Source organism: Pelodiscus sinensis, chromosome 6, assembly GCF_049634645.1.
Source record: "Pelodiscus sinensis isolate JC-2024 chromosome 6, ASM4963464v1, whole genome shotgun sequence".
Lineage (NCBI taxonomy): Eukaryota > Metazoa > Chordata > Testudines > Trionychidae > Pelodiscus > Pelodiscus sinensis.
Genome location: NC_134716.1, coordinates 108,540,649 through 108,564,784, shown reverse-complemented (window position 1 = coordinate 108,564,784; position 24,136 = coordinate 108,540,649). Strand labels below are relative to the sequence as shown.

The 24,136-nt window shown below is 47.5% G+C and overlaps 1 protein-coding gene across 1 annotated transcript in view; it reads right to left on the bottom strand.

Annotated features, from left to right (window-relative positions):
* GOLPH3 (golgi phosphoprotein 3) overlaps positions 1 to 14,352 on the bottom strand; it is a 51,389-nt gene extending 37,037 nt beyond the window's left edge. The window contains exon 1 of the mRNA XM_075932593.1: positions 13,884 to 14,352. Coding sequence (XP_075788708.1) covers positions 13,884 to 14,099 — 216 coding nt within the window. The 5' untranslated portion in view covers positions 14,100 to 14,352. The remainder of the gene's footprint in view (positions 1 to 13,883) is intronic.
* Between the last annotated feature and the right edge of the window lie 9,784 nt (positions 14,353 to 24,136).

Here is a 24,136-nt window from a genome sequence, read left to right as displayed (position 1 = left end):
ATACTATTTCCCTAGGAACAAGGCCTATTAATATGGGTGAAAGATACCTACATTTAGGATCATGCATCCTGCAATTTCAAGGATCAGAAAAGCTATTCATACAGAACACAATATAGGGTTCTCATGTAACACTGCAGGCTTTAGTTTTGGACTACTTAATTGTGTGCTGCCTTAACATTTTTTAAGGTTTTTTATGGAATTACAAAAAAATTAACTTATGAGGTCAGTGATTAAATGCCTCATTAGAAGAAATAATGTTAACTGACTGTCAAGAATCTAAATGAATGCAGGATTTTACTACAAGGATGTGATCAAGTTTCCCTTTGCAGACCTTTGTCCAATGTAATTGAGTTATTAGAGAGCAGATGCATCTTAGCTGCTATATATGGGCACCTCTACACAGCAGGGCTAATGTCAAATTAAGCTGCACACCTTCAGCTATGTCAATTGCATAGCTTAAGTCAAAATAGCTTAATTTGGTTTTTGGGGCTGTCTACACAGCAGGAAGTCAAAGAAAAAAAAAAACACTCTTCCTTTGACTTCTCTTACTTCTCATGAAATGAAGGTTACCATGAGTCAGAGTAAGAGTCCTCCAGCTCGACATTATTTCAGAATAATGGCTTTTAGTGTATGCGCACTGTTATTTTGGAATCAAGTCAGTTATTCCAAAATAACGCTGCTGTGTAGACATACCCTATCTGTCAGCCATGTAAAAACCACTTACAGGCTGAAGCCCTACATGGTTTAAACTCAGGTAAGAAAGTTAAAATATAATGCAAAGTCTGTGTTCTACTTTTTGTAGAGCAATTTTCAGTTTTGAAGTTTTCAAAAGCATGCTCTCTTCTACAGTGGTTTTTCAAGCCAGCACCCATAATGATCTGTCAGTTATTTCAGTAACTCACAAAATGACCTAAAATAACTTTTTTCATAAATCATTGTTCAGTATCTAGCTCAAAGAGTCAAATGTCTACTGCTGCCCAAGCTACACAAATTAATAATTAAACTTCTCTGTATGTCTATGCCAAGAGACGTTCACAGTTATAAGTTACAGAAAAATTACTGTATTTGTCTAAGCTGCAGACTGCAATACATAACAGTAAGTACCTCAGCATATTTTACAATTGCAATGTGTTGTGTTTCAGCACATTGAGACTTAGGGGTGTTAAAAAGCATTGCGTTTTCTTTGAAAACATGTTACACATTCACACATGGGGAAGAGGCAGCTCCCCATGTGTACCCGCTCCCGTCTGCACACCCTCCCCTCCCCCGCTGTCTCTATATCACAGCGGAGTGGGGAGAGGAAGAGGTGGCTATGTGGAGCTGATGATTAAAAGCCAGCACCAGCTCCCATCTGCTCCATCCCACCCCGTTTCTGATACAGTGATACAGAGGGGTGTCCTAGCGTGTAACCATGATGGGCAACTGATGAGCCCAGGCTCATGGTTAACAGTTTAAATAAATACACTATCACATCCATATTGGGAATCAGTTAAAATATTTTATCTGTAGTTTGCATATCAATTATTTACAGTATAACAGAGGACCTATTGAGGATCGTTTAATAATTCATAATTTTTTCCCAATAAATCAGTTGTAGCACATCTGTAAATAGTGTGGGAACTAGGGATATAAACAAGTAGTTGTCCACTTGCATTGCCCTCTCCCCTGCCCAGCTATTACTACATTTAAGCTTCAGAGCCACAGCGGAGAGGAGTAGTTCCCGGACCAGGCATGAGCCAGTACTGAGGCTTCCTCCCTTATCAACTAACCATGTAGTAGATTAGAAATTCTATTGATTACAGGCAGTCCCCGAGTTACGCGGATCCGACTTATGTCGGATCCGCAGTTATGAACGGGGCTTTTCTCGCCCCGGAGGACGGGAGCGGCGGGACGCCCAGATGCGCCGCGGTCCACTGCCCCCGTCCTCCGAGGCGAGAAAAGCTGCTCCCTGTCTCCCTGGTCTGCAGGGAGACGGGGAGCAAAGCCGCGGAGCACGCCTCCAGGGGGACAGCCCAGGCGCGCTTGGGCTGTCCCGCTGCGGGCGTGCTCCAAGGCTTTGCTCCCTGTCTCCCTGGTCTGACCAGCAGACCAGGGAGATGGGGAGCAAAGCCTCGGAGCACTCCCGCAGTGGGACAGCTGCGGCGTGCCTGAACTGTCCCGCTGCCCGTGTGCTTTGCGGCTTTGCTCCACGTCTCCCAGGTCAGCAGACCAGGGAGACGGAGAAAAGCCGTGGAGGACTTGGGCGGTCCCGCCACCCCCGTCTCCCTGGTCTGCTGGGGGGGAGGGTGCAGATAGTGCCCCCCCCCAGCAGACCAGGCTTTTCTTGCCTACCCCTGGGGTAGAGCAGCTGGGGGCTGGCGGGTTGGTCCCGCAGCGCCGCTCCGGACCAACCCGGCAGCACCCCAGCTGCTCTGCCCCCGGCGTCCTGATTCAGCCGCTGCTGGTCAGTTTCAGCAGCAGCTGAATCAGGACGCCTGGGGCAGAGCAGCTGGGGTGCTGCTGGGTTGCTCCAGTAGTGCCGAGGAGCCGCGCTACTGGAGCAACCCAGCAGCACCCCAGCTGCTCTGCCCCAGGCGTCCCCAAGTCAGCCGCTGCTGAAACTGACCAGCGGCTGACTACAGGAAGCCCGAGGCAGATTTGCTCTGCCCCAGGCTTCCTGGAATCAGCCGCTGATCAGTTTCAGCAGCAGCTGACTTTGGGACGCCTGGGTTTCTTAAGTTGAATCTGTATGTAAGTTAGAACTGGCATCCAGATTCAGACGCAGTTGAAACTGATCAGTTTCAGCAGCGGCTGACGCCAGTTCCGACTTACATACAGATTCAACTTAAGAACAAACCTACAGTCCCTATCTTGTACGTAACCCGGGGACTGCCTGTACATGATTAGTTAATTACTCATTTCCTAACATATCTAGTGGCAATAAGTTATATACACACCCATTCTGCCTCAGTATCAGAGGCAGCGGGGGGTGGAGGTGAGGCAGAAGCCAGTGCCTGTGGGGAGCTATCTTTTAAGCCAGCTTCCTGTGCATGCTGGCTCTCGCAGAGCTTTCTGTCCTCCCCCGTACTGCTACCTCCAACAGAGGCAGCAGAGTGGAGTGGCAGGTGGGAGCTGGTGCTTAGGGAGAGCCAGCTTGAAGCATGTCCCGTGGGCTGCTCCTCCCCTTCCCTCCCCCACATGCTGCTGCCTCTGTATCAGATGCAGCAGTGCAGGCAGGAGCTGATATGCACACTGGTACACAGCTTTTAAGCTGGCTCTCCACGTACATCAGTTCCCATGGCTGTCTGCTCTTTCCCCTCCCAGGGGCAGCAGTGCGTGAGGACAGGAGGGAGCCGGTTTTCTGGGGAAACTGGCTTAAAAGCCAGCTCTCCATGGGCACCAGCTCCCACCTGGCCCTCTGCGTGTAAAGATGTAACCCCTAAAAAAAAAAAAAACCTGCGGTTACACATTTACACAAATGCATGTTTGTTAATGTCCCTAGTGTGGACATACTGCTCTGATTGAAAACATATTCATTTTTTACAAGGATGATTCAAAAAGAAGCCAGTAGCTGTTATAGAAAGCAGCCAAAGAACAGTAGTTTTCAAAGGGACTGACCCCAAAGCGAGAGACAGTACAGAAGATGAAGAGCTGTTCCGAGCAAACTAGACTATACTGCTTGTTTAAATTACACTTCTATAAAAAAAAAATTCCTATCCTCCCAAAATTTACTTCCTTAAGTGCTTCAGTAAGTTCATCTTCCTTAAGTGCTTCAGTAAGTTCATCAGAGTAACCCACTTTCACTGTTCCTTTTGTAAGTACTATCTTAAAGTGTAATATAGTAAAATCTTTCTTCTGCTATAACAATAGACCAGGGCTACACAATACGTGGCCCATGGGCCACATGCAGCCCGTTTGTTTGAGGCCCACACTGCGGTTTGGGTTTTCGTGGGGCTCAACACGCAGCCTGTGGGTGGAATCCTTTGAACATAGCCTCCTCTGGGAACATGCTCCACAACAGCGAGGCATCTCCCAGGTAGGGTGAGCATTAAAAGATGCAAGCAGATGGGCTGGCAGAACAGACAGTTACAGGGAGTCATCATTTCTAGCTCCCAGGGAGAAGGTGCCAGCAGCGCCGGGGCACTGTGAGAAGTGCCCACAAGGCTAAGCAGCCAGCAGAGTGTGAGAGGTGCTGACTGGCTCACACTGGCCACGGGTTTGGGTCCAGTGCCGCGGCTTAAGGCTTAATCTTTGTATTTATGCCTGTCAGTGTGAAAGAAGCTATTTGCATAAATATTTGCATGTATATGCAACCACACTTAAATTGCGTCCCTCAACATGTGCTGTGAATATCATGGTGGCCCCTGGGGCTTCCAAAGTTGAGTAGCCAATTGTCATCCTCCAACTTCAAAAAGATAGCACCCTTGAATCACAGAAATTTGTACTTTGTGTGAAAGCCAAAAACTCTCTAAATGGATTCAAATAGATCTTGTATTTAAAGAGTGGGCACAAAAATTGAAAGAAAAGCCAGAGAACATGAATGAATAGGACATGAGTAGGAAACTGGATTGTCAGAGTTTTGAAATATTCCTAAGACTGGCAGAGTTATTTTGGTCCACCACCATTTATTAATTTGTACATACATGTGCAACACACAGTTATTTTTAAAACAGTAATTCTGTTCATTAAAAATGTATCATTGTTTTCTATCATAGCAGCCAGAAAACTTCTGAACATATAAAATTAGAAACAAGTCACTTGTCAAGTACTTATCCAAGCAAAAATAATAGAAGTGGAAAATGATAAGAATGGACCATCAAACTAAAGCACTCGAACACATGACTCCTTTAGTCAATGGCTTTAAAAAAAAGTCTGGATGAACTGGGTTTCCTTTTTGGAGTTTAATTTCTGAAGGATTTACAGAAGAATTGTAGAATTTCCTGAAAATGTGATGATCCCTGAAGAATCCTAATTATGTACTGTGTTCCAATATGTTAGCTATTCCCCCCCCCCCAAGGATACCACATCTGTCAGTTAACATTAGTCTCCACCATCCGAGAAGCATGCCAAGGTGCTATTAATTGAAATCTCATCAACTTAAGAATATTTCAGTCTCCTAGATCTTTCAAGCTACCCAACTCCAGATATCTTTAGATACATCACTATTTCATAATATATAGATTTTTATCTAGAATGTCAACTGTGTTATTCAAAGACTATATTCTATAGAAAACTGCTTGCAATAGGGATGCTGAAATGTAAAAACACAGCAGTTACATCATTACTCACACCCGCAGCGACAACCGGCTCCTTGGGAGCTGGTGTGCATAGGAAACTGGCTTTTAAGCCAGCTCGTGGCTACAGATGTTAAATTGCAGTGTCTGACTAATCATGTAGTAGATTAATTGTGTAGTCAAAACAAACTGTGTCAATAAGGATTGCTCTGCATAGCCTCAGCCGGAATAGCTACAGGAGCCAGCTCAAGCCGGGACTGAGCAGTCCTGGCTCACGCTAATCTGGAAGCCACCCGTGTTGCGGCTCTGCATTTTAAATGTAGTAAGAGCTGCCAGGTTCTTACTATATTTAAAATTCAGAGGTGCAGCATCCCCGACCAGCACAAGCTGGGACTGCTTGGTGCCGGCTCGTGCTGAGTCCAGCAGTCTCTGTGGCAGCCAGTCCTGTCCGGCACGAACATAGGCTGGTGCTGGAGCAGCCTCTGTTCACGGCAGCCAGGGCTGGCCACTGTTCAGCACCAGCCCCTGTTTGCAGCAGCCAGGATTGGCTGCAGACAGAGGCTGCTCTGGTACCACCCCTCTTCGCAGCAGCCAGAGCTGGCCACCGTGAACAGAGGCTGCTTGCCGGCAGCAGCCCCTGTCTGCAGGGAGAAAGAGGCAGCTCCCCGCTGGGACCCACACAGACAGGGGCTGCTGCCAGAGCAGCCTCCTCTATACCCCCACTTTCTCTGATAGTGATAGGGGTGGGAGGCAGCACCGGCTCCTATCCCCACCACCTTGCTGTTTCTCATAGAGGCAGCAAGAGGGGAGAATCATAGAATCATAGAACTGGAAGAGACCTCAGAAGGTCATCAAGTCCAGCCCCCTGCTCTAGGCAGGACCAATTCCAACTAAATCAACCCAGCCAGGGCTTTGTCAAGCTGAGATTTAAACACCTCTAGGGATGGAGACTCCACTACTTCCCTAGGTAACCCATTCCAGTGCTTCACCACCTTCCTAGTGAAATAGTTTTTCCTAATATCCAATCTGGACCTCTCCCACCACAACTTGAGACCATTGCTCCTTGTTCTGCCATCTGTCACTACTGAGAACAGCCTCTCTCCATCCTCTTTGGAACCTCCCTTCAGGAAGTTGAAGGCTGCTATCAAATCCTCCCTCACTCCTCGCTTCTGCAGATTAAACAGACCCAAGTCCCTCAGCCTCTCCTCATAAGTCATATGCTCCAGTCCCCTAATCATTTTGGTTGCCCTCCGCTGGACCCTCTCCAATGCGTCCACATCCTTTTTGTAGTGGGGGGCCCAGAACTGGACACAATACTCCAGATGCGGCCTCACCAAAGCCGAATAAAGGGGAATGATGACATCTCTGGATCTGCTGGCAATGCTCCTCTTAATGCGACCTAATATGCCATTAGCCTTCTTGGCTACAAGGGCACACTGTTGACTCATATCCAGCTTCTCATCCACTGTAACCCCCAGGTCCTTTTCTGCAGAACTACTACTTAACCGGTTGGTCCCCAGCTTGTAACTATGCTTGGGATTCTTCCGTCCCAAGTTCAGCACTCTACACTTGTCCTTGTTGAACCTCATCAGATTTCTTGTGGCCCAATCCTCCAATTTGTCTAAGTCATTCTGTACCCTATCTCTGCCCTTAAGCGTATCTACCTCTCCCCCCAGCTTAGCGTCATCCGCAAACTAAGGGGGGAAGTGAGTAGTCAATACTCCAGCTGACTACCAGAGAAGCATAAAAAGTAGACTAGTTGACTCCTTGCTAACATCCCTATTCCCAGCATGTACTGGCTTCTGCCTGCTACTGCTGCCTCTGATACTGAGACAGCAGTATGGGGTGGCAGCCAGCTCCTGGGGAGGTGGTGCATGCTGGGAGCTGGCTTTTATATGCTCACATCCCTAGCTTGCACACAGAAAGCTAAACAGAAATGTAAACCTCTAAGTATTTTGCCTCAGTATCCACACGATGCGTCAGAATGTTTAACGAGACATGTATGTGTGCACATATACTTGTTTTTACGACTTTTTTCTGTATATAAACTTGCTATTAAAATATCAGAAAGGTTATGTGCATATGGAAAAAATAAGGAGAAATAATCAACAGGAAAAAATAATATGAACTCATAATGTATGAACAATATCATAAGTAAGGGTCTGCTCTGGACACATGTATATTGCACACACAGAAAATACAAGTAGAGAATTAGTAAAGTAAAAAAGCAAATTTGTCTATACCAAGGATGTCCCAGGCTTTGTTGAACCAACTATAGAGTGATTACACACTGCAGGCATCAATTGAGAATATTGCTATGATTTAATTAAAATAGTGCATCTCTTTTGATAGGGTCCACATAGAAAACTACAATACATTGGACATATTTAGCTGTGTGAAATTCCAAGAACTACATGCTATTTGAACCTTTTACAAAAATGTTTTTTGTTTTTTTCTAAGGAAAGCTTTACCACATATTTAAATTACAAATTGCACCCATTTCAACAGCTTCCCTTCTAGCATCACCTAAACTATATACATATGTTAAATTATATTGACAGAATACTAACACATATTATCTAGACTGTTTCCATCACTCCCTCAAGTTTTCAAAGAAAAGAAAGCAGAGTTATTATTTAGCTAAGATACGAATATTAAATTCCAAATCAACTTTTCCTGTCAGGTATCTACAGTTTTTAGGAGAAAAAGAGATGTTAGCCTAATAAAGCTATACTGAAGTTTTCTATGACTAGAACTCAACACTGAATCACTTGGTTTGATATTGATCGTATAGCACTGTAATAAGCATATAAGACTTAGCTTGAAATTCAGTCACTTTTAAAAGTGAGTTTTAAAGTCATTTTGGGTACTATACCTGCTCCTAAGTCTCCCTACCATTTTTTGTGGTGTCATAGTCACAGGTGACTAATTTTAAAAATGTTTTTCTCTAGCCTGTTGTTGTAAGGAAGACCCACACAAACAAACTTGAAAAATCAATCATAAAGATAGAAACAGCTAAACTAACTATACAAAAAAGTACTGCCAAATGCACAAAGTAGACTATTTGGAAAAAGTGAGAAAATTATTTTTGTTTACTAATATTGATTAGTATGACTCACCATAAACTAGGGATGTTAAATGGCGGTTAATCAACTAATTGAGTAGTTGATGGAGTAGTTGGGAGCTAACCCTGCTGCAGCTTTGCATTTTAAGCATTGTAAGAGTGCACCACAGTATCCCAGAGCCGGTGCAAACCAGGACTGCTTAGTTCTGGCTTGCACTGGCCCTGGAAGCTACCCCAGCTACGGCTAGGCATTGTAAATGTAGTTGTGCTGGCTCCGGGACGCTGCAGCTCTGCCCTCCCCGCCCCACTGAAACAGTGGCTCTTGCTCCCCAAAGGCAGCAGGGGTGATGAGTTGTCAACTCGACTACCCGATAAGCATATACATTTTAAATGTAGTAAAATCCAGGCTGGGCTCGCACCGGGTCAAGCAGCCCCAATCTGTGGGGACGGGTCCTAGCTTATCCGATAGTCATCTACTCAACTACTCGCTTACATCCCTAGTTATGATAAGAGGAAGCTGTATACCAAATTTGTTGATCCTAGCCCCTATGGTTTAGGAGTTCTTGAACAGACAGACAGACATACAGGTAGACCAGACAGACCTTCTCTCAAATGTATAGTAGATTTGTATCACCCATAATTTGTTAACGGATATTCTCTCTCACACACATGCAAACAATCCCAAATAAAAAGAGCTTATAGTCTAAGGCCCTAATCCTGTAAAGCATCTAAGCACACACTTAACTTTAATTCAGCACGACTACTCTTGTGTGTAAGTAGGGATGTAAGCAAGTAAAGTAGTCTAGGCTTATCAAGTAGTGAAGTCAACTACTTGGGATTCCCCACACTTTGCTGGAGCAGGTGCTAGGAGAAGCTGTCTTAAAAGGAAGGGGTGGGGGAAGCAAGGGAGGCTGCCACGAAGCAGCTTCTTCCCACGGCAGGCTCAGGCTCGCTGTGGGCAGGGGCTGCTCTGCATATCACTAGGTCCAAGAGCTACCTCTGCTGCATCTCTGAGGCTGTGTCTACATTGGCGCGATCTTACGTCAAAGCGGCCGCTTTTGTGCAAAAACATACTGCCTGTCTACACTGGCGGGGAGTTCTTGCACAAGAACACTGACATTCTAATGTGTGAAATCAGTGCTTCTTGCGCAAGAAATATGATGTTCCCACTCAGGAATAAGCCCTCTTGTGCAACTGTTCTTGCGCAAGAAGCCAATGTAGACAGGCAACATGAATTTCTTGCGCAAGAAAGCCCGATGGTTAAAATGGCCGCCGGAGCTTTCTTGCGCAAGAGCACATCTACACTGGCACGGACGCTCTTGCGCAAAGGCACATGCCAGTCTAGATGCTCTCTTGCGCAAATACTCTTGCGTTGAAGAGTGTTTGCGCAAGATCATGCCAATGTAAATGTAGCCGGAGTTTAAATGTAGTAGGAGCTGAGCTGCTTGCCCACCCAGTTCTTGCTACATTTAAACTGCAGAGCCGCAGCCACGGGGTAACTCCAGGAAGCTTCCTCCCTTATCAACTAATCATGAAGTTGATAGAAATTCTATCGACTACAGCAGAGTTTCCCAAACTATGGGCCGTGGCCTGGGAAAAAAACACACCATGCCTCCGGGAGGGAAGCGGGGCGGGCTGGAAGGAGGTATGTGTGTGGGAGAAACAGGCCACTGGGAAGCACAGATGGAGGCAGCGGAACTGTCTGGCGGAGATCGGGGGGCGGACGGGTGGGGGAAGCAGAGCTGGATGGGGGGGCAGGGACGGGGGCCTGGATGGGGGAGATCGGGAGGACGAAGATGGGAGAACCAGCTGCCGGAAGCAGGGCTGGATGGGGCAGCAGAGTTGGCTGGGGAGATCGGGAAGAGAAGCAGGGGAGAATCGGCCAGCTGGGAGAGGGTTGGGAGAGCGGGGCTGGCTGGGGAAGATAGGTGGGAGGGAACCAGCCGCTGGAAGCAGGGCTGGACGGGGGCAGCAGGGGAAGGAAAGAGAGAGATCCAGAGGAGAAGCGGGGGGGAGAGAAGGGGGGAGCAAATCGGCCGGTGGGAAGCAGGACTGACCCGGGTACATGGAGACCCGGGCACACGAGTGAGTCCAGCCCCGGGGATTCCATTTTGCCCCCCCAATACCCTCCCTCGAGTAACTGTGAACTGCCTGTCTGGTAGTTACACTCACGCAGTGTGAGCACATCTACCAGCCAGGCAGTTCGCAGCTACGGACTGATACACCTAATAATAATAAAACTTACCTAATTAGAAAATACCGGACATTTTATGTGTCCGGTATTTTCTCAATTTGTTTCCTGGACAGAACCCTCAAATACCAGACTGTCAGGTACAAAACTGGACACCTGCAACCCAAGCCCTCCTTGCATCCTGCCTCCTAGCCAGATACCCTACCCCCAATCTGCTCCTGCTCCCACTTCCTGCAGCACCGGGTCCCCCAAGCCCTGGCCCAGGCTGGGCGGAGGATGCAGCCGGGTAAAACACTGAACATTTATTCATTTTTAATTCTTTTTTATAATCATTTATATTTTTGGGCTGCAAAAAACAGTACTGAAAAAAACGGGTTCCAACTAAAGTAAAAAGTTTGGGAAACCTTGGTCTAGCCAGCTTTCTATCCATCTTACAGTCCATTTATCCAATCCATATTCCCCTAACTTGCTGGCAAGAATATTGTGCGTGGCCATATCAAAAGCTTTGCTAAAGCTGGCACTGGGGGCTTTGGGAGGACCAGAAACAGCTTATTTGAATATTCATCATTTACTTAATGAATATGCAAATATGCAAATGAATGTTCCCAGTCCCCCAAGAGCTCGTGAATGGATTTACTGGTCCCCATGTCAAAAAGTTTGGGAAACCCTGGACTACACAATTAGCTATTTACTTACACCCTAACATCCCAAGTGTAATGTTGAGAATATGTGTAAATATACACAGAACCAGGGCATAAGGCCCTGATGCTTGCCATCAGATTCACAAAGATCCATGTGTCTGTGTGGAGGCCTTACAACTTCACTGGGACACCATGCAAGTGCAAAAATACACCTAAGCAGATCCAATTACAAAAACATGGCCTAAAAACAAATATTACACAAGAGATAGGAAGCAGGGACATAATATACACAATTTTCATATACATATATTTTTAAATGTATCAGTTATACCAATTGCTTCTCAATCAACCATTATTGGTTGATTACTTAATTTTGAAAAACTTAAACAATCAGAAGCTTCAGGGGGTAGTGGAGTTATTCTGTACAGAAAAAAACAACAAATGGTCTCGTAGCACTTTACAGACTAACAAAACATGTAGGCTGTGTCTAGACTGCATCCCTTTTTCGTAAAAGGGATGCAAATTAGACACAGGGCAATTGCAAATGAAGCGGGGATTTAAATCCCCCCCGCTTCATTTGCATAAACATGGCTGCCCCTTTTTTCCGGCTCGGGGCTTTGCCAGAAAAAAGCGCCAGTATAGACGAGGATCTTACGGAAAATAAAGTCTTTTCTCGGAATAAGAGATCTTTCGGAAAAGACTTTATTTTCCGAAAGATCCCCGTCTAGACTGGCGCTTTTTTCCGGCAAAGCCCCGAGCCGGAAAAAAGCGGCAGCCATGTTTATGCAAATGAAGCGGGGGGGATTTAAATCCCCGTTTCATTTGCAATTGCCATGTGTCTAATTTGCATCCCTTTTACGGAAAAGAGATGCAGTCTAGACACAGCCGTAGATGGTATCATGAGCTTTCGCGGGCACAGCCCACTTCTTCAGATCAGATCTGAAGAACATGTAGATGGTATCATGAGCTTTCGTGGGCACAGCCCACTTCTTCAGATCAGATCTGAAGAAGTGGGCTGTGCCCACAAAAGCTCATACCACCATCTACATGTTTTGTTAGTCTATAAAGTGCTACCAGACCATTTGTTGCTTTAAAAAAAACAAAACAAAAAACAATGAATAGTCTAGTAACCCCTTAAAGACTAACAAAACATGTAGATGGTATTGTGAGCTTTCGTGGGCACAACCCACACTCTCTACTTAATTTGGGGTATTGTGCAACAAGAGTCACTCAAACATGATGGCAGAGGTCAATTTCACATTAGGGATGTTAAATATTGGTTAATGGAATAGTCAAATAACCTCGTAAATTCCCCATCTAGGGAGGTCTCAGCTCCTGGACCCAGCGCAACCCGGAACTGAGCTGGGCTGCTTGCCTGCCCAGCTCCTAATACATTTTAAATGCAGAGCCATAGCAGACGTAGGTCCAAGACCGATTGCAAGCCAGGACTGAGCCAGGTTGCTGGCCAGCCTGCTAAAAAATTTTACTGGACTGGGGGTGGGGGGAATCCATTTAGTCTACAGCATTAACCTATAAGCTTTGGTTACCGGTTAATCGACTACATACACTATTACATCCCTATTTCTCATCAGACCTTATTAATGAACACATTCAATTTAATGGTACATTCTCCACACACACATACCACACCAACATTTGCTAGTTTGCCTGAAAAGCAGATCAGACTTTTAAGTTTCAAGGTTGCATCAAAGATGAACGAAAGACCAGCACAGGTATACAATACATACCAAATTAATCAGTCTCCTTTTGTAGGACTGTTTCTACAGCCTCATTCTTAACAGGTAAGGCTTACTGGTTCTGGTTAACCAGTGGGAGCTGCAACAGGTCCCCACCTTCAACAGGCAGGGGGATGCTCCAGCCCAGCTCAGCTCAGGTAGCAGCACACTGGGGGGTGCTCCTGTCCGACTGTCGCAACCCCCGTCAGCAGCAGACCTGACCCAGATGCGTTGTAGTAAGGGTGCTCCAGCATGGCTGGAACAGCCCCTGTCCGCAGTGAGAGCCCTCAACCCAGTCCCCCTTTAATTGGTTAACCAATTAAATGGGATTTTACATCCCTAATCGCTACTAAACCCCCTTTGCACCTGCCCCTTTGGTTCTTGCCCCAAATCCCAGCACTTCCCTTCATGCTCCAGATCCTGGGTTACCTGGCCTCTTATTCTAGCACCCACCCCCAACTATGTCTTGGGCTCCACCTCCAGGTCCCAAACTCTCTCCTCAAGATCGTGCCCCTCCCCCAAGTTCTTGCCCCAGCTCAAACTCCTGCTTCCCCCAGCCACCAGATCATTGTTCCCACTGCCTGCTGCAACCCCTCTCCATCCAACAAGGCCCTCACCTTCCCCATCCCAGGCCTCCCCCCCCCACACCAAGCTTTTGTATCCCCCAAGATCCCCGCCTCCTCAGCCACCAGGTCCTTGCCCCCATTGCCTGCTCAAATCCCAAACCCTCACCCACCTTGCCCCTATCCGCCGTTCAGGACCCCAGGCTCCAGTCACCAAGCTCCTGGCCCTCCCTCCCAAGGTCCCCCCGCACCCGTCAGAACTTTCCCCCCAAGATCCCAGCTTCCCGGTCCTTGCTCCACTATCTGCTCAAACCCCCCACCGGCCAGGCCCTTGCCTCGCCCCCAAATCCCAGTCCCCTCCGCTCTGTCTTTGCCCCCCCCCCAATATCCCATCCCCCTTCGCTCCCCACCCGCCGGCTCCTTGCGGCCCCACTACGTCCTTGGCCCACCCCCACCAGTCGCTACCGCCCCGCACCTCTCGGTCCTTGAGGCCCAGCAGCAGCACCTCCTCCATCAGGGTGAGGCGCGTTTCCTTCGAGTCGCCCTTCTCGTCGTCGCCCTGCTCGTCCCGGCGGCCCTCCTCCTCCGGGCCGCCCCCGGCCACCCGCTCCTTGTCGGCGGCGGCGGCGCTGCGGGAGGCCTCGGTGCGGCGCTGCACCAGGCCCGAGCTGCGCTGGGTCAGGGAAGTCATGGCTCCGGCCGCCGGGGGTGGCACAAAGCCCGAGCGCGGGCGGGGCCGGGCCGGGGACACGGGCTCTCGCTAGCCGCGCTGGGGCTGCGGCCGGCCGGGGCGACTCATGGGGGAGGGCTCGGGAGCGAGGGGCCGGCTCCCCCGACAGCGGGAGCAGCCGAGGAGGCAGCGGACGCGGCTTCTCCTCCAATATGGCGGCGCTCGCTGATGTCAGCGGAGGATGTGGCAGTCCGGGCAGGGGGAGGGCACCGGAAAGAGCCGCGGCCCGGGGAGGGAGCCTGCGAGGCCGCTGGGGGCGCGGGGCTCCCCCCGGGAGAGGGGAAGGGGCCGGCTGGGACGCGGGGATCCCCGCGAAGGGGCGGGGTTCCCCCCGGGGAGGGGCCTCTCAGGGGCACCTGGCGTTTGAGGGGCCCCAGAGGAAGGGGGCCCGGCGGTTGCGGGGATCCCCTTCATGGACCAGGAGGGGCCCCTCAGGTGCGGGGATCCCTCTCGCGGAGGACGAGCGGGGGCTTGGGCGGCGAGGATTCCCGTCTGGGCAAAGAGGCAGGTTTTAATTTGCTGCTTAACTAAGCTTGAAGGTTTGGTGGGGTGCTGGGGTTCCTTCTAGCCACAGAATAAACTCTGCCTGCACGACTCCATGTGTTTTATAGTTGGGGCATTCACTTCCTTGAAGCGGGGGCTGAGGAAGATCTAAACTCAAGAGAGTAGCATCTACTAGCACTTAGAATTCCAGGACACATCACAGCAATGGTGATAGAGGAACAAAGATACTGTTGGGCACAGCAGTCTAAGAATTTAGTTTGGAAGGATAATGATTGATAGAAAAAAAGACAGCCAGCAAGCTCTACTCTATGCAACAGAGTGCATAGACCCAGAAAGGTCTCTGACAAAGTTACTTCAATGCAGAGAGACTTCATGTGACAAAGAATTTGGCTATGCTGCTTCTAATTTTGACTGATTTTATGAATTACTATGGCATGGAAAGCTTATGCATATGTTAGTCCCCCATGAGTTAGCTGGGTTGTGTCATATCTCTGCTAGGTCAGAAGCAATGATGAACAATCAGCACACAAGAATTGACCCAACTGCTGTTGGTGGATATATTTCTTCACCTACCTTCTCTCTCATCCTGAGGCTAACATAGTTTTGCAGCTATCAGAAGTAAAGTGTCAGAGGGGTAGCCGTGTTAGTCTGAATCTGCAAAAGCGGCGAAGAGACCTGTGACACGTTATAGACTAACTGAAGTGTTGGAGCATAAGCTTTCGTGGGCAAAGACCCACTTCGTCAGATGCATGACGTGTATCTGCAGCCTCAGTGAAATTCATGTACCGCAGAAGTGCATACATTGTTCTAAATTCACATCTAGGGCCTGCCGTGATCTGACATGCATCTGACAAAGTGGATCTTTGTCCACAAAAGCTTATGCTCCAACACTTCAGTTATCAAAAGTAAAACACCTTGGGACAATAAGTTTGCTCTGCCTGGGAGAAGACACTTCCTCCTCTTATCTGAATGAAGGCTGTGGAGATTATGAAATAAAATCACTAAGAGGCAGAACAAAAGAAGCAGTAACACCAGCAGAAGTGCATAAAGGGACTCACAGGAGGGAACTGGGGGGAAAAGAACATCTTGCATTAGTGTAAAATGTTATAAGGGCAGGGTGGAGCACCTCTCAAGGGAAGAGTGAGCTAGTGAGGAACATTGTTTAAGGGCAGGGTTTTTTTGTTTTTTTTTTACATGACTGGTACTCTCCTGCATTATATGAATCAAAATAAAGAGCATAAAGTTGATAGATTGAACAAATTGTGTCTGATGACTGCTTCATAACTGCATGTTCTAGAAACTAAAGCAAATTAAACAGTAAACACAAAGCTTCACACTGTTAGGTGAAGTTCTTCTTTGAGTGATGTCCCCGTGGGTGCTCCACAATAGGTGCTGGACTTGCCCAGGCTCCACAGGATGGAGATGTTGAAAGCTGTAGTCAGTCAAACCGCGCATGTGTGGGAGGGGCGTCTTGCAGCATGCGTGCTCTCCCGCTCTGCGCAATCCCGTCTTATCCGGTTCCTCTCAACTGCCTCAAGCTGCAGGTGGAGCGAATCCTCTCTTCTCCTTCTTAACACTTTGTGAGATAAAACCAGTTATATTTTCTTCAGTTTATTTCTTCTAGTTATTACTTATACTTGTTCATGTTCCAGTTTAAAAAAAAATTCTTAGTGTATACCGCTAAGTTTCCGTTCTCCTTCCCTTCCCCGTGTTACAGCCATCAGCTTATGTATATAGTTTGCCATTCCTCATTCCTCTATACTATTTAAAAAAAAAAAAAAAAAGAAGAGAAAGGGAAAAACGAACAACAACATACATATAAAATATGCCGGGTTCCCCCGGTTTTAAAAAATGCTCCCTGTGCCACAATGCCATGCCTGCCTACCTCTGATGGCTATGTGGCGTGTATTTGCTGCCTCCGCAAAATTCATGTACAGCAGAATCTAGGGCCTGCCGTGATCACGAAATGAGGCTCCGCATGATTCTTTTTGATAAGGCACTCCAGCCTGCTGGTTCATCCTCTCTACCGGGGCCCATCCAGCAACCTCAGAAACAGAACCTCCTCACCAACTAGGCCACATCCCAAGCAGCCCAAGCCCTCCCCCACTAGATCGCTGCCTTAACTCCCCATGTCAGAACTAGTTCGGGGTCTAAGTCGGTCACTTTTGGCTATAAGTGCCCGTTCAGTTTCTAAGGTACCTAAAAATCTGCCTGACATCTCCCACCACGCAATCGCGACTTCTTCAAATTGCGGAACCGGCGGCGTTGGCACCAAAGTCATCAGCACCGCCTCTGGCGACGGAACCGCAGGCGCAGTCGGCACCTGTATGGGTCGTGTCTACCTCCTCTGATTTGGGCTCGGCACCAGAGGAGTCACCAACCTCAGCATGGGAGCAAACAGCGCCGATCCTGGCGTGGGACTGCATGGCACCAACCGAGTCGCGGAACCGGCAACCTCCGGCACCGACTCATGGCCGCTTAGCATGGCTCAGGGATGCACCAACCTCTCAGAGGAGTCAATCGGCACCGACGTAGGCATGGAGACACCATGAGCTGGCCTCAACACATCAACGATTGGCGCCGTCCTTGGTGCCAGAGCAGACGGCACCCAGAGCGCCCACGGCGCCATCCTCAGCACTGGAATGAGTGGCACCAACCAAACCACGTGCAAAGACTCACCATCTTCTCAGTCCGTCCCCAGCTTCGCCTCCTCTTGCATTTTCACCAGCTCCCTCACCTTCTCTGTCCCCGCCATCAAGCAAGAGATCACCCTGGCTTCCTAGGAGATATAGCTCTCCTGATAGACTCTCATCTCCATTTCTGACGCCTCCTAGGGATACCCGTGGGTAATCTCATTGCTTCTCTGCCTCTCCATCTCCACCCGCGAGGAGATCGTTCTCCATCCCTCCAGTCATGGAGATCATCTTCTTGACATGATTATGCCAAGCATCATCGATATAGATGTTCTCCTTCACGATCATCCTGCTTTTACTGGGACCGCTACAACTACCCTCACTATCCTAGGGAATAGTCACCACACCACTGCCATTACCATTACTCACCCAGATCCCTGCCAAGATCTATGATGGGTTATTCCTCCTCCAGACACTCCCCATTTTCAGCCCCTCTTCTCCCAGATCAAGGCTCATCTCCGCACCACTCTCCTGCTCCTGTTCAGGAAGAAGAACCCCATACTATGACAGAGACTCAGCCTCCTGAAGTGTCTCCTACAGACCAATCTTCCTCTCCAGATGAAGCGGCCACCCCTGGAGATGTCTCCCCTCTGGATGATTTGAGACAATTCCAGGATCTTTTTAAGAGTGGGGCAGTGTGGCAGTAAATACAACTCATGGAAATTGAGAAGCAACACCGCCTCCTTAAAAACTTACAAACCACCCACAGCGCCAAGTTGGCTATACCCCTGGATGAAGCTATCTTGGAGATGGCTAATGAATTATGGCAAACTCCCACCTCTGCCTTCCCTACTAACAAAGGGACTAACAAAAAATATTTTGTGCCCCCCAAAGATTCGGAATTTCTATTTACCCACCCCAAGGCCAACTCTCTGGTGGTTGATGCAGCACATCAGCTAGCAAAAGCACTGTAATATAAAACCAACGCAGCAGACAGGTAGTCAAAAAGGCTGGATTTATTTGAGAGAAAAATGTACACCTCCTCAACTTTATTCCTCAGGATAGCTAACTACCTCGTGCACTTATCAAATCATAATTTTGATAACTACGCCAAGCTGACAGCCCTGATGGAGGCGCTTCCAGGATCCAAAAGGCCTCTGCTTAAGTCCATGGTTCAGGAGTGCTATGCTTCCACTCGAGCCAGTCTTCAGATTGCCATGGATGTGGCAGACATGGCAGCCCGCACCACCGCTACGGCTGTAGTCATGTGAAGGGCCTCATTCCTTCAGTCCACGGAATTCCCCAAGGAGCTACAATCAAAAGTCGAAGATTTACCATTTGATAAAGACACACTGTTTGGTGAAAAGACAAACTCGGTTCTACACTCTAGTAAAGACTCTAGAACGACATTACGATCGCTGGGAATGTATACCCCACCATTTAGAAGGAAGTGTTATACATCATTTCAGAGACGCTATGACTATTTCCGTTCCAGACAACACTGGCAACCTCAACAACGTCAGTTCAATCAACCACGTCATAATCAACGCCATGGATCAATGAGATGCCGAAACCTAAACAACCACATGCAGACTCAGCCCGGCAACAAGCAGCACATTTGACATGTTGGTAAGCACACAGCTACTCCAAGTTTCACCCACATGTTTCACCATCGTTTGAGGCCCTTCTACAACCAGTGGGCCAACATAACCTCCGACAAGTGGGTTCTAGAGATAATCCATTCTGGACCCGTCATTCCATTCCGTTCTCTTCCACCCACAACCCCACCATCCCCGTCCCTCTTCAGGGACACCTCTCACAAAGACTTACTATGTGCCAAAATTACTCACCTCCTTCATATGGGAGCAATAGAAAATGTATCACCTCAATTCCAAGGGAGGGGATTCTACTCCCGTTACTTTCTGGTACAGAAAAAAAACGGCGGATGGAGCCTAATATTAGACCTCCAAAAATTAAACAAACATCTCCAGAAACAGTGCTTCAAGATGGTGACCTTAGCCTCCATACTACCTGCCTTGGAGCCAGGCGACTGGTTTGCTGCTCTCAACCTCAAAAATGCTTATTTTCACCTGACAATTCATCCCGCACACAGGCGATTTCTACGCTTCACGATCAGTACAGACCACTTTCAGTATCAAGTTCTGCCCTGCGACCTTGCAACAGCACCCAGAGTGTTCACAAAGATGCTCACGGTGGTGGCCACGCATCTTCGATGCAGAGGCGTCGTGATATATCCCTACCTAGACAATGGTCTTATAAAAGGATGCACATCTGCAGAAACTTCCAAAATGGTGCGAATCACGGCCGAAACTTTCCTTCTCCTAGGTCTCCTCATCAACGAGAACAAATCCACTCTGCTCCCTACTCAGAACCTAGAGTTTATAGGCGCTCGCCTCGACTCCGTTACAGCCAGGGCATATCTACCCATTACTAGATTTCAAGCAATACAAGACCTATTGGACAAGTTCCAATACAAGCGCTCAGTACAGATTATCACAGTACTCAAACTGATGGGTCACATGGCTTCCACGACATACATCGTCCCCCATGCCCGACTACACTTTTGGCCACTACAGCACTGGCTAATCACAATTTACAATCTTCTGAAGCACAACTTACACAAGCTGGTGACTGTCCCTTCCACAGTCAGGTCTTCCCTCCACTGGTGGATGGTAGATAGCTTACTGTCAGGCACCCCGTTTCATTAACCGCCGTCTCATTGTCACATTACCACAAATGCCTCCCTCATTGGCTGGGGTGCTCATATGGGCAAACTCTCCATCCAAAGCTGTTGGTTGCCACAGGAGTCTTTACTACATATAAATCTCCTGGAGCTAAGGGCTGTCACCAACGCCTGCAGACATTTTTGTACACACCTCCGCAACTCCACAGTGGACATCCTCACAGACAACATAGTGACCATGTATTATAAAAATCATCAAGGTGGTGCACGATCCCGATCGCTATGTATGAAAGCAACCCAACTATGGAACTGATGCATTGTCAATGACACTACCCTTGTGGTGTCCTATTTACCTGGCATCAACAACACGATGGTGGATTCCCTCAGCAGGAATTTCACAATAGACCACGAATGGGAGATCGATCAAGAAATCCTCCATTCTGTCTTTCACCATTGGGGCACTCCTCAAATAGACCTATGCGCCACCGCCAACAACCGGAAATGTCACCGCTACTGTTCCAGAGCTGGCCTCGGCCACCATTCCTTGGGGGACGCCTTTCTCCTCAATTGGCGAGATCCCCTCATGTACGCTTTCCCACCTACTCCTCTTCTTGCCCGAGTCCTACAGAAGATCAAACTCGACAGAGCCTTTGTAATACTGATAGCACCCGAGTGGGCACGCCAGCATTGGTACCCACTCCTCTTGCGACTTGCATGATTCCCACCATATCACCTCCCACTACTCCAGAACTTCCTAACTCAGGAGTGAGGTTCTATCCTGCACCCACAACTGCGCACCCTTTATCTCTCAGCGTGGTACCTCCAAGGCCCTCTGCTCTGAATGTGTCAAGGACGTGCTTATACGCAGTAGGAAACAGAATATACACTTTACTTACCATGCCAAATGGCCACGATTCACTTCCTGGTGCTCCAAACATCATATGGACCCTTAATCAGCATCATTCTGGACTATATGATGCACCAGCAACAGGGAGGACTAGCCTTAGCATCCCTAAGAGTCCATATCGTGGCACTGACTTGCCTTTTGGCATCCAATAGAAAGGTTCTTGCTATTTGCCCACCCTCTCACCAGGAGATTTTTCAAGGGCCTACTAAACCCAAACCCTCCTTTGCATGCTCCCATCCCGTTGTGGAGCCTGGACTTGGTACTTGCAACTCTAACAATGCCACCCTTTGAGCTTCTAGCTACTATTCCTCTTCAGACCCTTACCATGAAGTTGGTCTTCCTCATCGCCATCACTTAAGCGTGCAGACCGAGTGAGATTTCAGCACTGATGGCATTGCCTCTGTACACCGTTTTTAACAAGAGTAGTGTTATTCTAAGACACCATCCAGCCTTTATTCCTAAGATCTGCTCAGAATATCACCTCAACGAACCAATAGTGCTATCTGCTTTTTATCCAAAGTCTCATGCCTCACTGTGTGAGGCAGCTCTCCACAAACTAGACAGGTGTAGAGCTTTAGCCTTTTATTTAGAGCGTACTAAATCATTTAGGAAAAACAATAGGTTACTAGTCTCCCTTGCTGAATGCTCTAAGGGGGAGCCCTTGTCATCCCAGAGAATCTCCAACATTATTGTTTCCTGCATAACCCAGTGCTACACTATATGAAATGTGCCTCTCCCTCAATGCCCTAGAGCCCACTCTACAAGGGCAGTAGCAACTTCTACTGCTTTCCTAAAAGGTGTTCCCCTTTCTGATATATGCAGGGCCGCCACCTGGTCATCCTATCACACGTTTGCCAAGGACTACACTATCCAAACAAGATGGCTTTTGGATACTTCTGTAGCATCTGCAGTGCTTTCTTCCTTACATACATAGGGTCCTCCGAATCCTACCTCCTTTCCTCGGGTGGATACTGCTACTCAGTCATCTTGTGGAGTACCCATGGGGACATCACTCAAAGAAGAAAGTGAAGTTACTCACCTTGGTGTTCCACTACCCATCCGCCTCCCTGCTTTGGAGTCTTTTTCTCTCTCTTCTGAGGCAGGTCCAAGGACCTGGATAAGACTGGATAGCGCAGTGTGGGAGAGCGCGAACGCCGCGAGATGCCCCTCCCATGCATCCGTGTTCTGACACTGACTACAGCTTTGAACATCTCTGTCCTGCAGCACCAGGGCAAGCCCAGAACCTATTGTGGAGCACCCATGGGGGGACACATCTCGAAGAACTACAGTTACTGCACCAAGGTGAGTAACTTCGCTTTCTGGGTGAGGGAGGATGTGTTTATGTAGTGGTGAGCCAGAGGGGTCAAGGCTGAGACCAGAAGGACTAGGTGTTTGAATAGCAGATTTTGGTACTTAGAAGTGGGGGGTGCTATATAGAAAGTCTGTAGGCTGGGTTTATACCTAAGGATGCCAAGATGAGCAATGGCTAGGCTCCATTCAGGTTCCAGAAGCTTAAAATACCACAAGTGATCTAGAGCACACAAATTTCAGAAGTCCTAGTGGATGGCCAGGAAAGGGAGCTGCCTAGTTTCGGTGACACTTCATATGTTTTCTTTAGACTTATCTTTTCTGACTGTCAATTCTCATTTCTAGCTTATATGACAATGAGTGAAGAGTAAAGAAAAACATGCAGTATTTGATTTAATACTTTTTTTTATTGTGAAATGATTCAAGTCCTTCACCTTGGTGTTTTGAAATATTGTACAAATATTTTTTTCTTTATTTACTTTTCTGATTTATAAATGTACTACTTCATCCATCAATCTACACACCAAAGTGAATGGTGTATTACATACAGCTAAAAGGAGCAAGAACAATTATTTGAAAAAGAAGTATTCCTTGTAGCCTACAACCAGAGGGCTTGGGTCTCAGTTCCACAGATAGGACATAGGAGATTACACAGTGACCATAGACTAAGAACTCTGCTGATGGTTTAACCTGAATGTGGAACTGCCTGAAAGGTTTAAAGAACAGGATCCTCATCTTAGTAGCCATTATTTTGCTGAAGATCCTGTTCTCCATGGTACTGAAGAGACTTAACCACATGAATGGTTTTATACAGATCCTAGTCTCTGCCAAAGTAGCCATTACTTTGTCAAAGATTTTCTCCAGTGCTATATATACCTATAGTCAGACTAGCTATATCGATTTACTCCAATCTCAGTGGTAGCTAATGTCACTGGCGACATAGGTAAAAAGGTATTGCTGCATTTCTCTCCTAAATTTTTCCAAGAAAGGCTTCCATGTGTAGGACAATGAAATTCAAGTCATGTTCTCCATCTGCTAACAATGCCACTAAGGGGACAGTTTTGATGAATAACACTAATACTGGCTGTTCATGTGCTGTGGTGAGAGGTTTTCATTTTGTTTTTCTAATTAATATAATTACAGCCCACTTGTTTGCGGTTTGCAGTGCGGATTGGGTTTACACGGGGCTCATCACGTGGCCCATTGGTGGAACCCTTTGAACATGGCCTCCTTTGGGAACACGGTCCACAATGGCGAGTCAATATAATGGTCTTCTATTGCATTCTAGTAGTTAAATTCCTTAACTGTCATTGCTCATTAAAGGTGCTGTTATATGGATAGAAATCGGGTAAATATTGCATGTTATTAATATCAGGAGAACTGATTTCAACGAGGCCTGCGTGTTGTGTAGTCTTGCCTTAATCTTTGTATTCATGCCCGTCAGTGTGAAAGAAGCTATTTGCATATATATTTGCATGTACATGCAACCACACTTAAGTTGCAGCCCTTGGCATGTGCTGAGAGTATCATCGTGGCCTCTGGGGCTTCCAAAATTGAGTAGCCCTGTCCTAGAGGGTATACTCCAGTCTTTCATTGTGTACACATTTGTGGGCCATGGCTCATGGTGCATGTTTTAATATCAGTGTCTCATGGTGTCAGAGTTGGGCCCTGTATTATGATGTTTCTAGGGTCCTATGTTGCCACCCTCTCACCAGAAGTCTACACTCAGTGTTGGTATTCCCTATAAAGTTGTAGCAACCCAGAACCATTCTGTAGAACTAGAAATTAAGCTGAGTAACTTTGAGGCTTTTCAGCTTGTTCATGTACTGGAATACTAGACATCAACAGGGAGTGTCCAATTATATGCTTTGTGTGGGTACTATTCAAAGATTTCCCCCCATCTCTGGACAAACAAGCAACATAAGAAAGTTTAAAATTTTAA